The 16,955-nt window shown below is 43.6% G+C and overlaps 2 protein-coding genes across 3 annotated transcripts; both read left to right on the top strand.

The window, feature by feature from the left end:
- The first annotated feature begins 140 nt into the window (after positions 1-140).
- On the top strand, positions 141-8,214 carry LOC146222147 (glycogen phosphorylase, muscle form). Of its 2 annotated transcripts, XM_084691369.1 has the most exons (21): positions 141-529; positions 2,422-2,523; positions 2,659-2,737; positions 2,934-3,037; positions 3,199-3,330; positions 3,411-3,522; positions 3,919-4,001; positions 4,188-4,331; positions 4,425-4,517; positions 4,609-4,755; positions 4,965-5,128; positions 5,287-5,401; positions 5,512-5,613; positions 5,716-5,863; positions 5,941-5,999; positions 6,079-6,220; positions 6,360-6,567; positions 6,697-6,831; positions 6,950-7,016; positions 7,112-7,167; positions 7,226-8,214. In XM_084691369.1, exons 1-21 carry the CDS (start codon positions 287-289, stop codon positions 7,320-7,322), a joined length of 2,532 nt encoding a protein of 843 aa, XP_084547495.1. In that variant the 5' UTR covers positions 141-286; the 3' UTR covers positions 7,323-8,214. The 2 variants fall into 2 exon arrangements, with proteins under 2 accessions (XP_084547495.1, XP_084547494.1); XM_084691368.1 differs by having other exon boundaries at positions 143-529; positions 7,112-8,214.
- Positions 8,215-8,341: 127 nt separating this feature from the next.
- slc1a1 (solute carrier family 1 member 1) lies at positions 8,342-16,615 on the top strand. The gene is made up of 13 exons (XM_084691375.1): positions 8,342-8,517; positions 8,700-10,007; positions 11,936-12,076; positions 12,221-12,313; positions 12,396-12,510; positions 12,727-12,769; positions 12,857-12,958; positions 13,138-13,322; positions 13,508-13,615; positions 14,080-14,202; positions 14,322-14,516; positions 14,635-14,769; positions 14,945-16,615. Exons 2-13 carry the CDS (start codon positions 9,908-9,910, stop codon positions 15,183-15,185), a joined length of 1,581 nt encoding a protein of 526 aa, XP_084547501.1. The 5' UTR covers positions 8,342-8,517; positions 8,700-9,907; the 3' UTR covers positions 15,186-16,615.
- The last annotated feature ends 340 nt before the right edge of the window (positions 16,616-16,955 follow it).

Raw genomic sequence — 16,955 nt, 5'->3', positions numbered from 1 at the left:
TAGCCTATTCGTTAGGTCTTCTCTGTTCAATATTTTCCTGGTCCTTTAATACGGAACAGTTCTGCAGATTGGGCTACAACATCAGTAAAACCCGCCCAATCTGGAAATAAATAATGAGCGGCAGATAAATCTGGACTGGACTGTCATACCAAACCGGGTCGGTAGCCTACTGAGAGAAAAAGCAGTGTGTGAGGCGCTCGAGTCGACAGTCAGTCAGTTTATCCTTTCTTTCATCGGATATTCATCGTATGTTGTGTCGTTTGTTGCATTGAAATAATCCTCCAAAATGCCCAAGCCACTGACAGACCAAGAGAAAAGGAAGCAGATATCGGTGCGAGGGCTCGCAGGGGTGGAAAATGTTGCGGACCTCAAGACAAATTTTAATCGTCACCTCCACTTTACACTGGTAAAGGACCGAAATGTGGCGACCAAAAGAGACTACTACTTTGCTTTGGCCAACACCGTCCGCGATCATCTCGTCGGGCGATGGATCCGGACGCAGCAGCATTACTATGAGAAAGACCCAAAAGTAAGCAGCACGGCTGTCGCAGTCAGTCGCACGCTCTCTCTGCACTTAAGCCGCTGTCAAACTCAGTGCGGAACAAGGGCCGGGGTTGGGTTTCAAACAGTACTGTAATTTCGCAGTTTGCTTGATGCTGCCCTTAAGAATCGGAGCGGTTTTATATTAAATTATCCAGAGGCTGTTTCTTCTCTAATCGATGAATTAATCGTAGCCATAAGCTTTCTTACGAAAACTAATAAATGTCAATGTCAAATTTCTCTTGAGCGTTAGATGTCAAAGCCAAAGCTTATAAGTCTATATAATGCACCTACGCAGTGCATTATATAATTATGTTGTTTCTGCATCATTATGGATTATATAATTGTACGTTTTGAAAAATGTTTACATTGGTTATTGTCGAATAGCCTACATTTTATGCTATTGAAAGACCTTAAATGGCAGCCAGATCCGGAAATGTGATATGTTCCTATTTAGACTTGTTGAAGGCCAAATGAGTCAACTAGTTAAATATGCATTATGTAATATGATGTCCCAGTGTAGTTCATCCACTGTCCGAAATGTTTCAGAGAATGCTGTGTGTATTGATAGCCTACATCAAACCAATCTATTGAAGTCACTGACCTAAAATGATTAATGGCCTGTGAAACAGGAAACATTTTGTCAATGCACTGACTGACCACATCTCTTCTGAGCCCCGTTACTAGGTACGATGTTTAATAGTACATAGTGTACTGTAACGCCTGCAGCATTGTGCTGTGAGCACAAACAGGGGTCTTATTGATACGTTCTAATAAATATAATTATAAAATAACTATTATAACGATAGTTGAACTGAAAAATACAATAAAATAGGAAGATTGTGAGCTGAAAGATCATGGTTAAAGGTGCCACAAAACAATCATGCAGTGTTTCCCCCGTAATGCTTTGGATAAACGGGCAGTGTATCCTGAGCGCATGGGTGCTCCTTTTTAAAGCATGACAACGACGGTTTAACATTCCTCGCCAGATTCGTGTTCCCCATCTGTTTATGAAATTCATAAGTCATTACAATGTATGTTTTAACAATAAAGTGCTTCACGTTTTCCCTCCAAAATCATTATTTTCAACATTCAGTTACAGAGTTCCACTGTTGTTTGAGTGTGTGTATTAATAACCTGTGGCTGGCATCTCCATAGACTGTCTAACCTTTGGCACTAGTATGCCTATTTATACACACCATGAAATGCCTTTGTCACTTTATCTCAAACAGCCTTAATAGATTGTATGATTTTTTTCAAAGTCCATGTTGTTCCCCCTCACCATCCCCACCACTAATTGTGATTTAATAATTGAAATATCAAAGATCCGTCTTAGGCCCCGATATCCTTCCCAGCATGTCAACCAGGACAGTAAACAGAACATGCTGGGTCTTCAGAAATTCCACTGTGAGCTTTTGAGCTTTTCATATTCCATGAATGATTTGGAACAAATGTTGTTTACAGGCTACAATATTACAATTTGTGTGCTCGTGATTCCGTGTGCCAAAGCACCCACAATAGAACTCCACTAATGAAATCAGGTGGTTCAGATACAATTTCCATGAGAACATGAAGTTATGAAAGTTTAAAGGTGAATTAAATGCATTATATAACAGTGACCCTTGTTTTCTGCTAGTGATTGCTGGACACAGGTTGTATTAATGCCTGTGGCGGAGTCTCAACTCTGCCCATTCATGCTGGCTAGCCAGTGCTGGTTTACAAAGAATAGCAGTTTATTTGGCAGGATCTTGTTGCTTTTCAGTAGTGAGCATAATACTGTTTCTAAGGCAAATGACATGGGCACACTACTCTTTAATTGGCTGTACTGTAGATGAACAAGTGCTCAGATGAAGTAACTACAGTAATATCATGTCATTGCAGCGGGTGTACTACCTCTCCCTGGAGTTCTACATGGGACGGACCCTTCAGAACACCATGGTGAACCTGGCTCTGGAGAACGCCTGCGACGAGGCCACATATCAGGTGAGGAACTAAGGAAACATCGCAGACAGCAGCTACGAGATGAATGATGCTTCCCAGATATGTTAGTCTGTCACCATGTCAATGTTAGATGTGAGCCTAAGACGGCACCACTAAGGTACTGCTTGTCCTCCTCAGCTGGGCCTGGACATGGAGGAGCTCCAGGATATAGAGGAAGATGCTGGTCTGGGTAACGGTGGTCTGGGTCGGCTCGCTGGTGAGTTCCTGGATGCCGTGTGTATAACTATCTACCTCTTCCTATCTTAAAATAGTAGCAAATGAGAGTGATGGTGAGCTCCAAACAAAAATCACAGAATAATCAACCATCCGCCCATTGACACCCCATGCGCTCACCCCCCTCCCCCATCCCCTCGCACACACCCCCCAAACACACACACACCCTTGTGCCTCAGCGTGCTTCCTAGACTCCATGGCATCGCTTGGGCTGGCGGCTTACGGCTATGGCATCCGCTATGAGTTTGGCATCTTCAACCAGAAAGTTGTCGACGGCTGGCAGGTAGGACAAGTACTGGGTACATGTTCATAAGCAATAACATGGGCTGCGTACAATGTGTAACGATAGTGCCATGTGCCCTAATGGAAGTATGGTATATTCTTAGTTCATTTCCTTAATACCTTTACATCACCACCTTTTACAAACCCTATAATTCTTCACAGGTTGAGGAAGCGGACGATTGGCTGCGCTATGGAAACCCCTGGGAGAAGGCGCGTCCTGAGTACATGCGTCCCGTCCACTTCTACGGCAAGGTGGAGCACCATCCTGACGGAGTGAAGTGGGTGGACACACAGGTGAGGGAGCACACACACTCATCCAACAGACACCTGATGATACTCTCCTGAACACCACTGAACTGCCCTCTTCTTAACAGGTGGTCTTGGCCCTTCCCTATGACACTCCTGTACCTGGGTACAGAAACAACATTGTCAACACCATGAGACTGTGGTCTGCCAAGGCTCCCTGTGACTTCAACCTCAAAGACTGTGAGTGCTTGATTTAAGTATCGCATCCGACTAGGTTAGTATAGGTTTATAAGTTTAGTATAGGTTATTATGTGTATTAGAGGTTTAGTATACTGTACTGTATTTTGTATATTACTTTGCATATTTAGGAGGTTTATTATATTTTAGCTTATCATAGATGTAGTTTATGTTAAACCGAATACTTGTATGTTATGTTATGCCAGGTTGCTTTGCGTTGTCTTGTCCCAAGAATTTCAGTGCACAGTCTGACCTTGTGTTGTTCTGTGCATCTGAAAATAGAAGACTTGAACTTGATGTATTGCATACAAGTTTGTTTTTTTGGGTGTAAAACACACATGATGCAATGGCAGTCATATAATTTCACAGCCATTGACAAACCTTTTTCTGGTTCCACAGTCAACGTCGGTGGCTACATTCAAGCTGTGCTGGACAGGAACTTGGCTGAGAACATCTCCCGTGTCCTCTACCCTAATGACAATGTGAGGGAAAGGGTTGTTTCTACTCCCAGACAGACTCCTGCTTTGTCAATTGATATCAGTAGGCTTATTGTTTACATAACCATGACCCATACATCTCTAAGTAGATAATAACAATAATAATAATCAATAATGTATGTCAAGTTGAATCCAGAATGACTGGGTTTTCCCCTTTGTGTTTGGATCCAGTTCTTTGAAGGCAAGGAACTGCGTCTGAAACAGGAGTACTTTGTGGTGGCAGCCACTCTACAGGACATCATCCGTCGCTTCAAGTCCTCAAAGTTTGGCTCCACAGAGGTGGTGCGCGTGGACCTCACCACCCTCCCTGACAAGGTGGGTCACCTTTGGCTCATACATCACAACCAGTTCCTTTCTCGGACAACAGTGAGGGATCGTCGTGACGTCAAATGTCCTCCCTGTCTACAGGTGGCCATCCAGCTGAATGACACCCATCCTGCCATGGCCATCCCGGAGCTGATGAGGATTCTGGTGGATGTAGAGAAACTGACATGGGAAAAGGTACATAGTCCTATTGTTTATACCTACTGTACACTGTGTGTCGAGAAAAGGATCACTTATGCCACCCCCCCCCCCCTCTAACCTCCATCAGGCTTGGGACATCTGTGTACGTACCTGTGCCTACACCAACCACACAATTTTGCCTGAGGCTCTGGAGCGCTGGCCCATTGACCTGTTCCAGAACCTTCTTCCTCGCCATCTGGAGATCATCTACGAGATCAACAGACGTCACATGGAGGTACAATAGGGAAAATCCTCTCGCCGACCACACCACTGGAAAGCCAAACTTCCACCAACCGCAGTTAATCTTCCTTAATTCCACGTGACATATCAGAGCCTCACACAGCACGTTTTATCTCGAGGGGACTTGCCATGAGCTGTTATAGCATCCCAAAACAAATGGCCGGTGTAAATATATATATATTTTTTTACATTCGTCTCCTCCAGCGCATTGCCAAGCTGTATCCTGGGGACGATGACCGTCTTCGCCGCATGTCTCTGATCGAGGAGGGGGACATGAAGAAAATCAACATGGCGCATCTGTGCATTGTGGGATCCCACGCCGTCAACGGAGTGGCCCGGATCCACTCGGACATCATCAAGTCCTCCATGTAATGAAAGGATTCTGTTGCATCAGACTATTGAGTATAGAAACCATAACAGTAAAGGGGGCTACACAAGCAGTCACAATGTCAAGTTTTAAGGTACAGTATATGTCTTGATTGGTCTCAACGTTGACGTGTTATCTGGTCATTGGCTGTGTCCCCAGCTTCAAGGACTTTTATGAAGTGGATCCAGACAAGTTTCAGAACAAGACCAATGGCATCACACCCAGACGCTGGCTGGTCATGTGCAACCCTGGCCTCGCTGAAGTCATAGCAGAGGTGCGTTGCATTAATGAAATTACAGTCAAAGTGGATTAAGGCTCCATGATTTGCCGTTTTAGATGAATAGTGAGTGATGCTTCTAAATAGGAGTGTTTCTTTGTATTCAGAGGATTGGGGACGATTATATGCGTGATCTGGACCAGCTGAAGAAGCTGCTCAAATTTGTGGATGATGACGCATTCATCCGCGATGTTGCCAAGGTCAAACAGGTAGGAGGATAACGATGTCCAGGTTTTAAACACGTTTTCGTTAATCCCTGTTGGTTGTTAGATGAAGTCATTTTGTTTCATAGCTTGTTCTTCACTCGACAGGAGAACAAGCTAAAGTTTGCCGTCTATCTTGAGGAGCATTACAAGGTGAAGATAAATCCCGATTCCATGTTCGATGTTCATGTCAAGAGGATCCATGAATACAAGAGGCAGCTTCTCAACTGCCTGCACATTATCACTCTCTACAACCGTGAGTCTGCCTACATTACCTTTATCATTAAAGACAAGATTACTGCGGAAAACGTCAAAAAGCTTATTTTCTATCAGGTATCAAAAAGGAGCCTAACAAGTCTTGGACTCCCAGGACTATAATGATTGGAGGAAAGGTATGTTGTGTTTCAGATCAATAATATTTGGATTTCATCTTTATCCAGACGCCATAATGAGTTATTGAGTTTCTACCAGGCTGCCCCAGGTTACCACACTGCTAAGATGATCATCAAGCTGATCACATCAATTGGAGACATCGTCAACTACGACCCAGTTGTGGGAGATCGTCTTAAAGTCATCTTCCTGGAGAACTACAAGGTCACTCTGGCTGAGAAAGGTAATCAGAGGGTTGAGTGTAAAGGTTTGGTTTCTACATAAAGTGCTGTATTATCTTTAACTTCTAACTGTGTGTCTCCACCGTCTCTCCCCAATCCTTGTACTTATCTGTCTCTCCCTCACCCTCCTTCTCGCCTCAGTCATTCCTGCTGCTGACCTATCAGAGCAGATCTCCACAGCGGGCACAGAGGCCTCTGGCACTGGCAACATGAAGTTCATGTTGAATGGTGCCCTCACCATCGGCACCATGGACGGTGCCAACGTGGAGATGGCAGAGGAGGCTGGCGAGGAGAACCTCTTTATATTCGGAATGAGGGTGGAGGATGTGGAGGCAATGGACAAGATAGGGTAAGTGAAAGTCATTGGTTTGTACCGGAAAGGCCTTTTAGATGATGCTTTTATATATAGGTAGTTTAAAGACCTTTGGTCTTTTATGATTATTATTTTTATCTTGATAAATTGATTGAACTTCATCAGATATGATGCCAATGCATATTACAACCACATCCCTGAGCTGAAGCAGGCCATTGACCAAATTGCTGGAGGTTTCTTCAGTCCCAATCAACCCGACCTTTTCAAGGACATTGTGAACATGCTGATGCACCATGACAGGTAGGTGACAATTGCTGACACTAGTGAAGAAACAATGTAAATTCTGGCCCACACATACTTTTCTTTTATACACACACCCGCACACCCTCTTTCTGACACATCGGTGTCTGCATTGCAGGTTTAAGGTGTTTGCTGACTACGAAGAGTACATCAATGCCCAGGATAAAGTCAGTGCACTCTACAAGGTCAGTATTTAAGTCCTTGCCTCTCCTCAACATGCTGATTTTGTCTGTCTCGTTTGTGCCTCGGAATGATTCACTCTCTTTCTCCGTCCCGACAGAACCCTAAAAAGTGGACCAAGAAGGTGATCCACAACATCGCTGGCTCTGGGAAGTTCTCCAGTGACCGTACCATCTCCCAGTATGCCAAGGAGATCTGGGGAATGGAGCCCAACCTGGAGAAGATCGGAGCCCCCGATGACCCTCGCTAAACCAGCCCTTCTCTGGTCCTTCCACAAAAATCTACAGAACTTGATAAACGGTTCGCTATAATATCAACGAATGCCCTGTAACCTAGTTAATTTTTTGGGGTGTAACATGTGGCTGTATTTGTGGAGGAAGCGTAGCAAAAACCCTGACTGTGTTCCACTTTAACGTTGTATGGTGCTATCACTCTACAAATGTTCCCTTGCCATTAACCAGCAATGCATAGTTGACAAACATTGTCACACTATATCAGTTCCCCATCGTAATTTATTTGAAGCACTTATTCAGCAAATGGCTTGAGGAAAACGTCATTAATACCACATGGAACCAAAACCATGCTTTCCAATGGAAATGTAATGAAGAGAAATGTCAAAGTGGCTTATAAATTAAGTATTGCAATTATGCACGTCCTCAACACTGTGGACATACAGTGTTACTCTGCCAAGGAAACCACCCCTCTCCATAGTCTGCACCAAATGATATATTTGGTTGAAAGAGTTATCCACTCTCTAAATCTGTATTTCAGTTAGATGTCTGTTTTGCTGATTATCTATGTTGAATGTATCTGTGTGTAATGTAATGCTTATCAGTTTGAAAAAAGTGATGGCATCTTAGTTGTGTAAGCATGATCCCATATGTTTAACAAATCACAAACACTGTATCTTCTGTCCCTAAAGTGGTCATTCAGTGAATGCTGTTAGTTCTAGACAGGTATCCTTCCACCTTCTGCCTAATACCTCTTTAAGAGTGACTATGCCTTACAAAATTGTGTGTAGTAATTCAAGTGTAACCTACCACCACTTATCCAAGTTGCTGTGTACAATTCTATGGTTCAACCACTGTATTTCACTGTCTGAAATCTTACCTATCCTGTGTAGGCAGAACTGAAATGCCCACAAACCACTAAAGAAAGGCTAGCATTGATTTATCTTATCAATAAAACAAGTTGATACTCGAACGTTTCATTTTCTTTCTTCATGATTATCCAATGCTGTGACTGATTAGATGATGACGTAGTTAGCAGCCAAACCTATAAACCTTCGCGCGTACAAGGTGACTGTCCGAGACGGTTCTGCCTGGCCTGCTTTACTTCTTGAACTTCTGCCACTTCACATAAATTTACCCCATTCATTTATTCACTATGCCTAGTCTTCTACGGGTGCTTCAAAAAGTTCAACCAGCCATTTCACTGAGGACCCTGGCAATGAGCCAACGAGCAAGACTGAGCGGTAAACCGCCAAAAGATCATATCGGCGCTGTTGTAAGTAGTTTGTTAGCTATACTTTTCCGCTCACAGGTAGAGCTAGCCTACTCGCGGGCTAAGCCTGCTTTGTGTCAGAACTTCCCGAAGGCTCCTTTCCAGTGGTGTAATATGTACTACACGTGTTTCCGTCACAGAGGTTTCACACATGATTTGAGGTAGATCATTCATTGTTTTTGCAGGAATCGGTGTTTGTGTTGGGTGTCATGTCTCTCACAATCCTCGGACCGGCCGGATGGATCCTAGCAAATGTGGGAGAATACCAGAAGCGCTCCTGATGCCCTCGTCAATCGTGTAGGCCTTGAGTATTGACTGAGAAGCCAGCCTACATATTAAAGCTTTTCTTTACGTATATACGTAGTAGTGTCTTTTTAAGCGTTTGTTAGTTTGTGTACACCCACCCGATGTTCACAAGACAGCTCACGCGGATTAACGGGGCATGAGTATGTTTTTCTTGCTGTTTGAAAAGTATGCGACCGGCCTCACCACCTTTTTGTCCACAGTCATCTATGAGGGAGCTAGGAGTAGAGAATCTTCACTATAGATGCAGCTGCTGGGCAGATCTCCAGCCTAGGGCCACGTGCCAGCCATCGCTCTGGCTCCACCTTCGTCCACACAAAGACAGAAGGCATGCGTTCCAAAGATCCCACTGTCAACAAGGTTCAAACAGGGTTCCACGAAAACGGACAGCATCTCACTATGAATGTTACCCCAGTAAAATAAGGGAATTCAAGGCTGTTTAATCCCCCCCCCCCAAACGCATAGTTGTAAACATTCATTTGTATAGGTCTTCAAGAGCATCTTAACATTTCCAGCAATACTGTGTAGGGTGCTGTAGTGACTCAGTTCTCAGCTGAAGTGAGCATACGCAGTTAAACTTTAATTTATTAATTAGTTGATAGTTATAATATTAATAATTCAATATTAGAAGTCTATAGGAAATTCTGGTTGATTTGAAAACATTTTTTTTTTTAATCGTATGCATGATAACATTTGTGTTTGAGGCAAAATTATGTCAGTGATGTTAGACATTCGCCTTATGCTGACAATAATTAAAATGTAACATGTCCTTACAATAAATGTAAATGTTCTAGGAGAAATGAAATCAGACAGATACCCTTGGTAGGTTTTGAGGTGATCCTGTCAAAAGGCGGTGCTATAATAGCCCCGTCTCCCCCAACCCCCCCCCCCCCCCCCCACACACACACACACACACACACGTACAGCTCATAGTCACACAAGGCTCCCTCCCGTCCGAGACATCTGACAGCCTCTGGTCTGGCTGCGTAGCATCCACAGCCTCCACAGCTGGAGACGGAGCGGAGCTCTTTTGTGTCTCCCCAGCCCCTATTGTGTGTTCTTTTATTCTGGGTTTAGAATCCGTCAAACCATGGACATGATGGGGAGGAAGGAGCGTCGGGGCGTGAATTTCAAAGGCTTGCTGAAGAGGAACTGGCTCTTAATTGCCACGGTTGTGTCGGTGATGCTAGGTAAGTAAAGCCCCCCCCCTATTGTCTGCCTCCGCTCTGCTTGATAATATTGAGCTCTCTGTCCTTGGTTCTCATCCCACACTGGCTACATTTAGTAAATGATTTGCTCAGAGATGTATTTTTTGTAGTCCTTTTGTCTTTATTTCGCTCGTTTTGCCAAATACATTTCCTCCTGTCTGCGGCAGTACAGCCTTGCAGTCATCAACTAGCCCTCTGTTGCTCCAGACCAGAGCTACAGGCTTGTTGGGGGGCGATAGCCAATTTGCTATACATCCATTCTTGGAACGTGAACCATTTTGTGTGAATTGCAAATGTCATTCTGCGTTATGACGTCCACCTGTCAGTGTCTGTGTAAAGAGCGAGCTGGAAGCTCCCTGTGATGGATGAGCTGCTGCCTCCTAGGCTAGTCCCCGCTCCCCCCCCCCCCTCCCAGGAGCAACGCTGGTGCTGCTGTAAAAGCCTTTCTCACCAGTCAGACGTGACTGGAGTGACACATTGGAGTGGGCTGCGATGTGTGGTGTGACACCATGCCACAGCCAGACACACGTTTGTGTTGGTGTCCGTTGCCATGACACAAATCCACAGCATACAATTTGCTGAGATTAGCATTCTCAAGGATCTTCTGTTTGATTAGATGCCTTGCACTGTAGAGAAATGGGTGTGCTGTTGCTAGCCAGGAGTCCAGCCACTGGATGCTATTCAATGCCTTAAGAGTCATGAATTCACTATTACTATAATCTTGCCTTTGTTGTTGACAATGCTATTCAGTAATTATCTTGGAGGGTAGGTCTTTAGTGCCAGTTTTGTATTTACATGACAATGTCTAACTAGTGCATTTTAGAACACTGATTCCATCTATGTAATATTCTGAAATTAAAAAAATAAAAATAGAAATGAAGTACTTACTGCAGTGGCCTAGGTTCGAATCCAGCCTTGGCACTTTGCTGCATGTCAAAAATTCCCCCCCCCCCCCCCCCCAATAATATATATAAAAATGAGAAACTTCTTTCCAGCTCGTTTGATTGATTGGTTTCACACAAACTGCTTTTGTATCAAATATCTACATACCTTTTTAAAAACAGATACCAACCTTAAGTTGGTTCAGTATCACCAATGAATTGTAATGTGTATCTTAATGACAAGATTTGGAATGGCCGTCATCTGCTCACACATTACATATAGTTCCATATCAGTACGGGTGTTCAAATGTAACTACAGCTTTGGGCTCAATATCCAGTTTGTGGACATTAATCCGGAGCACCAACACACACATTTTGCCCTGTGAAGCAAGTTCTTACTTATGGTCATAAGAATTTCTGATCCCAACATCAATAAATCAGTGGTCTAGAACCACTATATCAAGCAGTGATGAAACCTGTTCAATTAGAGTTTGCTGAGTCATCTACTTGCTCAACCTTTCACAAGGTTGTAAAAGGTGTGCTGTTGGGGTTGATAACACATTAGGAGGTTGGGGGTGTATCAGCAAAATGCAGACAGAGATGCCTCTATGTGGCATTTATGAATCGAAAATGAACAGCAGTGGCCAATGAGCCTAGTAAACGATGACGGATGCATTCTCGGATTCTAACAGGATGATAGGTTCTACAGTCTGAAATAGCATTGCTACTTGCTTTCATCGAAGGAAACTGCCTTCTTTATGACAGCCGTTTTAGTGTCCTGAAAAGGCCAATTGATATTTGAATTCTATTCGATTCAAATATCGAATATATTTTACAACATGTAACTTCTAGGTGGTTTAAACCTGCTTCTAGATTATGACTTGTTCAGCTTGGCCACTGAGAAACCGATATCCCAACTACGCCATGGCACATCTAACATATTATTTCAGTTCATGTATGACAAACCTAACCATTCTCATTAGAATGAACAGAAGCTCTTATTCACCTCCACCTGTCTCGTTCTCTCAGGTATAGGTCTGGGTGTTGTGGTGAGGGAGTATGGATCTCTTTCCCACCTCCACAAGCAGTACTTCGGCTTCCCAGGAGAGATCCTCATGCGGATGCTCAAGCTCGTCATCCTTCCCCTCATCATCTCCAGCATGATAACAGGTCACTTCAAACATCTTTGTAGGAGGTGTGCACATCCTGCACATCCCGATATCATCCTAATGTCCCGTGACGTGGGATATGCACTGTTCTGTATGTGGATCTGTGTTTTGCATCAGCTCTGAACGTCGGTGGTTTTGCCCACAGGGGTTGCGGCCTTGGATTCTGAAGTTTCAGGGAGGATAGGATTACGTGCAGTTGTGTATTACTTCTCTACAACCATAATTGCAGTCATTCTGGGTGAGTTCCCCGTCTCACAGCTCCTCTGTGCTGCTGGCCCATTAATCCCAGCAGGATGAACAACAGCCACCATCTTTTCCAGGCATTGTTTTGGTGATGACCATAAAGCCTGGTGTGTCCCAGACGGCAGATCACATCGACAGGGCGGGGACCACGCCAAATGTCACAACGGTTGACACACTCCTCGACCTAATAAGGTGACATGTTTTATTATACTTGGTACTGTTGTGTGTTTAGTTAAGACAAGTCAAATATTTTATATCGTCTGCCTTTTCGAGATTATTTTGTTTTTCTGAGAATATTTCTTAAAGTCTATTGAGGATTAATCATGCATATACCATTTCTCAAAAAGATTCTAGAATTTCTACGATACATGTTTGTCCATCTTAGCATTTGTCTCATTCCTTAAACAGAAACATGTTTCCTGAAAATTTGGTGCAGGCTTGCTTTCAACAGGTAGGGATCATCCGTTCTCCTTGTTCTGACATCGAAGCTGATTCTCTTGTGATGAGGAAACATGATTGCATTCTGTATTAATTCCAGTACAAGACAAAACGCAAAGAGTTGGAGCCACCTAAAGCGATGGTCAACGCTACATTCCCTCCTCTATCAACCACCATCATGACCACTGTAGAAGCAATACAGGTAGAGTACTGCTGTATCCCACCTGTGGTTTCGCGGACTTGAATGGATTTGAATTGGATATCAAATCTATCTACTTTCGTGTGTTTGTTGGTTTCTGTGTATCCTTGGGTCTATTCCTGGCCTGGTGGTCAGGCCAGCTCCAGCCTACCTGTGATGGATCCCTTGTCTCTGTCCGACAGAACATAACAAAGGAATACAAGATCGTCGGGATGTATTCAGACGGCGTCAACGTCCTGGGACTCATCGTGTTCTGCGTTGCTTTTGGACTCGTCATCGGAAAGATGGGCGACCGGGGTCGCATCCTTCTGGAGTTCTTCGATGCCCTGAACGAAGCCACCATGAAACTCGTCCAGATCATCATGTGGTACGTACTGCGTGCATGTCCAGGTCTTCGTAGTTCCTGAGAGGATCTGCAAAGGTTTGACTGTAAATCTTCACTAGAAACTCCTGTCTTGTGAGAATTATTATAAACCGGTGCTGCTGTAGCATTGGAAACAGAAATGGCTGCACCGTTTTGATAAGACGTTGTTGTCAACATTGTTCGTGTAGCTATATGCCAGTGGGAATCCTCTTTCTAATCGCTGCCAAGATCATTGAAGTGGAAGACTGGGAGATCTTCAGGAAGATGGGCCTGTACATGGTGACAGTGCTGAGTGGGTAAGCTGTCTCACCTCTCTCCACTCTCGCTCCTCTATCTATGCTGTCACAGACAAGAGGATTCTTAGATGACATTAGGCCCCGGCTTTCCAGCTAAGGAACTGTAGTGAGTCAAGCTCTGTCACAAAGCAGATAAGGGCTGAGGACATTTAAAACTGCTCAGACCGCAGATTCGGTAATGAGACCTTTTCGTAAACGCCTGTACAGCCTGTAAATTCCAGCTGACAGTCGGATGCATGTGCACATCCAACAGAGGCAACGGACACATTTCAGTACAGCACTTCTAAACCCTGTTTACACTTTGTTGTGCAAAACACACTGTAACGCAGGCATCTCAACACACACGACCCATTAGATTGACGAGAGCTGATGACGTGTGATGAACATATGCTTCAGTGGCATCCCGGTGTTTAAGACGTAGCATCGTGCCATGACCCCGTCCTAACCCCAGCCTGCATCTCCAGTCTAGCCATTCATTCCACCATCTGTCTGCCTCTGATCTTCGTTGCCATTGTGAGGAAGAATCCGTTCACCTTCACCCTGGGGATGGCCCAGGCGCTGGTCACTGCTCTCATGATCTCCTCCAGGTAGGAGTCCAGCACAAACGACATCTATCGGGGGGGGGGGGGGGGATACTTTTAAAATCCATGTAGGTCTCGCAGACGTCTCAAGGCCACGCTCATCGATCTGAATGACATCTCTCTAGCTCTGCCACCCTGCCCGTCACCTTCCGCTGTGCCGAAGAAAACAACCGCGTCGACAAGAGGATAACGCGCTTTGTCCTGCCCGTCGGGGCGACCATCAACATGGACGGCACGGCCCTCTACGAGGCTGTGGCTGCCATCTTCATCGCCCAGCTCAACGACTATGCTCTGGATGTGGGTCAGATAGTCACCATCAGGTAAGATGTTATTCTAATTCTTTGTTTGGGGGGGATTTTTTAAATATTTTATAGTGGTCTAGTTGGCAGGTAATGGAAATTACTGTAACACATGTTGTTGTTTTTTTTATGTTTTTAGTATCACAGCAACCGTCGCCAGCATAGGAGCTGCTGGGGTGCCAAACGCAGGCCTGGTTACCATGGTTATCGTATTAACTGCAGTAGGACTGCCGGCTAGTGATGTCACGTTAATTGTTGCCGTTGACTGGCTGCTGTGAGTTCTTTACCTGGATGATGGAAACTATTTCTGTGAAGCGATGAAATCTAGACATGGTAGCATTGCTTTATAGTGTGTCTGACACTGTTCTACGGATACTACAGTTCCAGAAGGTAAGTGGATGACACAAATATACAGGTTATTTGATTGAAGCTTTTTTGGGATGTTTCAGAGATCGCTTCCGCACCATGGTGAACGTGCTGGGAGATGCTTACGGTGCAGGAATAGTCCAGAAACTCTCCAAGAGAGAACTGGAGAGGATGGACCTGACGTCTGACGTCGATGTCGCCAACCCCTTCGCCATGGAGACCACTCTGGATGACGAGGAATGTGAAAAGAAGTCTTACGTCAATGGCGGCTTTACTGTGGACAAGACCGATGCCATATCCTTCACTGAGACTTCCCAGTTTTAAGGGCCTTTTACGTTGATGAACCAGAGTCAAGGAAAGGATAGATGTGCCATGCTGCTATTATGGGAGCGAGTTAGAAAACCATATTAATCAACTAGTGCCATTACCCCAGAGTAACATCAGACCCTTACAAAGCTCATCCCAGGCTTTGTTTAGATGACCAATCAATGTGTTCATAAGCCTCAGCAGCCCCTGAACTCCTCCTCTATTCCTAAAGTGCTTCCTTTCTTTACTGACACTCGGCTAAGAACCAACAGCCACTTTTGAATTGAACCTGTGGTCACATGTATATGTATGTATGTGTGCGTGTGTCAAGAATTCTGTCTCGTGTTTGAAAACCGAATAATACCACTGGGCTGACGTTTATGTCTTGCTAAAATGAGCATGGATGAAAAAAATATGTATAGTTAAAGTTCAATATACAGTACTTTGCGATTATTGAAAATAGTTTTCAAAGTAGTTTGTAAACAGAATTCTGCTTTATGTTTGCTCCAAAGTACAATACTCTTGCAGAGGCGACAGTCATGTGTGCAACTGTCACGTCAATGTTTTTGAGCTTAATGTGTCCTTTTTTATAAATACACTGTGCCAAACATCAAACATTTCTTATGAGGCATCACATGAAGCAATAAGACAAAGAACAATGTTTGAGCACTTGCAATGAATGTAATTTCTCGAGAAACCAGAATTCTTTAGAAAAAAAAACCTGGGAAAAAAATAGGCACAATTAGGGGTTAAAACTATAAGTAATTAAACACTGTGAAATATAAAGCAAATATTTTCTTAATGAATTTCTAAAATATTCCAGATTGTAAAGAGCTGCGTAATGCAGAGTGGATGCGATACTTTGGTACATTGGATGATCTATGTCTATTCGATGGTTGAGGAGGTTGGTATTTGATTGGCAGCCTTCGTTGTTCTTAAACCAATCAGAGGAGTGGTGGACGAGTATAAATAGTAACTATAACTCCTAAAGTCATTGAAACTCTATTAAATGGTTGTGTTATAGTATGATAACATAACAGGAGCTGGTTTACAGAATAGGCTTTTATTTGGGTTTTTGGTGTGGGGGTGATGTAATATCTTTCAAAGCATGATATGGAGTTTATTTACAATGCTATATGAAGGCTCATCCAAATTTAAAACTGCCACGATGGTCTTATTGGAGTCATGATACTGTGATTATGGATCGTGTTGATTTAAAAGATTCCAGGAAGATACTTAATAAAAGAAAGGAAATCATCTCTGATTTATAAAATAGCATTAATCAGATGGGGAATAATTAGCTTGTAAAAACATCATTATGTACATTTAAAAAGCACATAATGAAATCAACATCAACCATTGGTTATTCTATCCACTTAATAAACTGCAGTATATGAATCAACATGTATGTGTGTAGATGTATGTAACCACAAGCTAATAAAGACTAATACTGTATACCTGGAAAAAAACACAATTTTTGAACTGCCCTCAAACAAATAGTTAAAAACTATGATCTTGACAAAATCTAATTCCCAATTACAGTGGTATCATTGGGCTAATTGCAAGTCAATTTGGTGACTACATACACTAGTATGCATTAACTGTGTTTATCTGAAACCTAACCCCACAATCATCTATACCTGGTCTTAGATCCCCACCAAGGGATCCTGCAGTTATTTCTGAGTGCTGTGATGTGTTTGAATCGCCATAGATCACAATGTTCCTCACCTAACAATCCTCTATCTGTCTGATAGATTACTTTAACTCACGCAGAACTGCAACACCAAA

Source organism: Hypomesus nipponensis, chromosome 25 (assembly GCF_054491055.1).
Source record: "Hypomesus nipponensis isolate SF chromosome 25, ASM5449105v1, whole genome shotgun sequence".
NCBI classification, from domain to species: domain Eukaryota; kingdom Metazoa; phylum Chordata; class Actinopteri; order Osmeriformes; family Osmeridae; genus Hypomesus; species Hypomesus nipponensis.
The sequence above is the reverse complement of the archived record's forward strand: the minus strand, read 5'-3'. Positions and strand labels throughout refer to the sequence as shown.

Excerpts from the sequence above, each read along its gene's own strand:
- LOC146222147 (XM_084691369.1), top strand. The coding sequence starts at position 287 with ATGCCCAAGCCACTGACAGACCAAGAGAAAAGGAAGCAGATATCGGTG. Across the intron at positions 4,332-4,424 it reads TCACCACCCTCCCTGACAAG|GTGGCCATCCAGCTGAATGA; the intron begins GTGGGTCACCTT and ends CCCTGTCTACAG. Across the intron at positions 6,568-6,696 it reads GAGGCAATGGACAAGATAGG|ATATGATGCCAATGCATATT; the intron begins GTAAGTGAAAGT and ends GAACTTCATCAG.
- slc1a1 (XM_084691375.1), top strand. The coding sequence starts at position 9,908 with ATGGACATGATGGGGAGGAAGGAGCGTCGGGGCGTGAATTTCAAAGGC. Across the intron at positions 10,008-11,935 it reads GGTTGTGTCGGTGATGCTAG|GTATAGGTCTGGGTGTTGTG; the intron begins GTAAGTAAAGCC and ends TCGTTCTCTCAG. Across the intron at positions 13,323-13,507 it reads CTCGTCCAGATCATCATGTG|CTATATGCCAGTGGGAATCC; the intron begins GTACGTACTGCG and ends TTGTTCGTGTAG.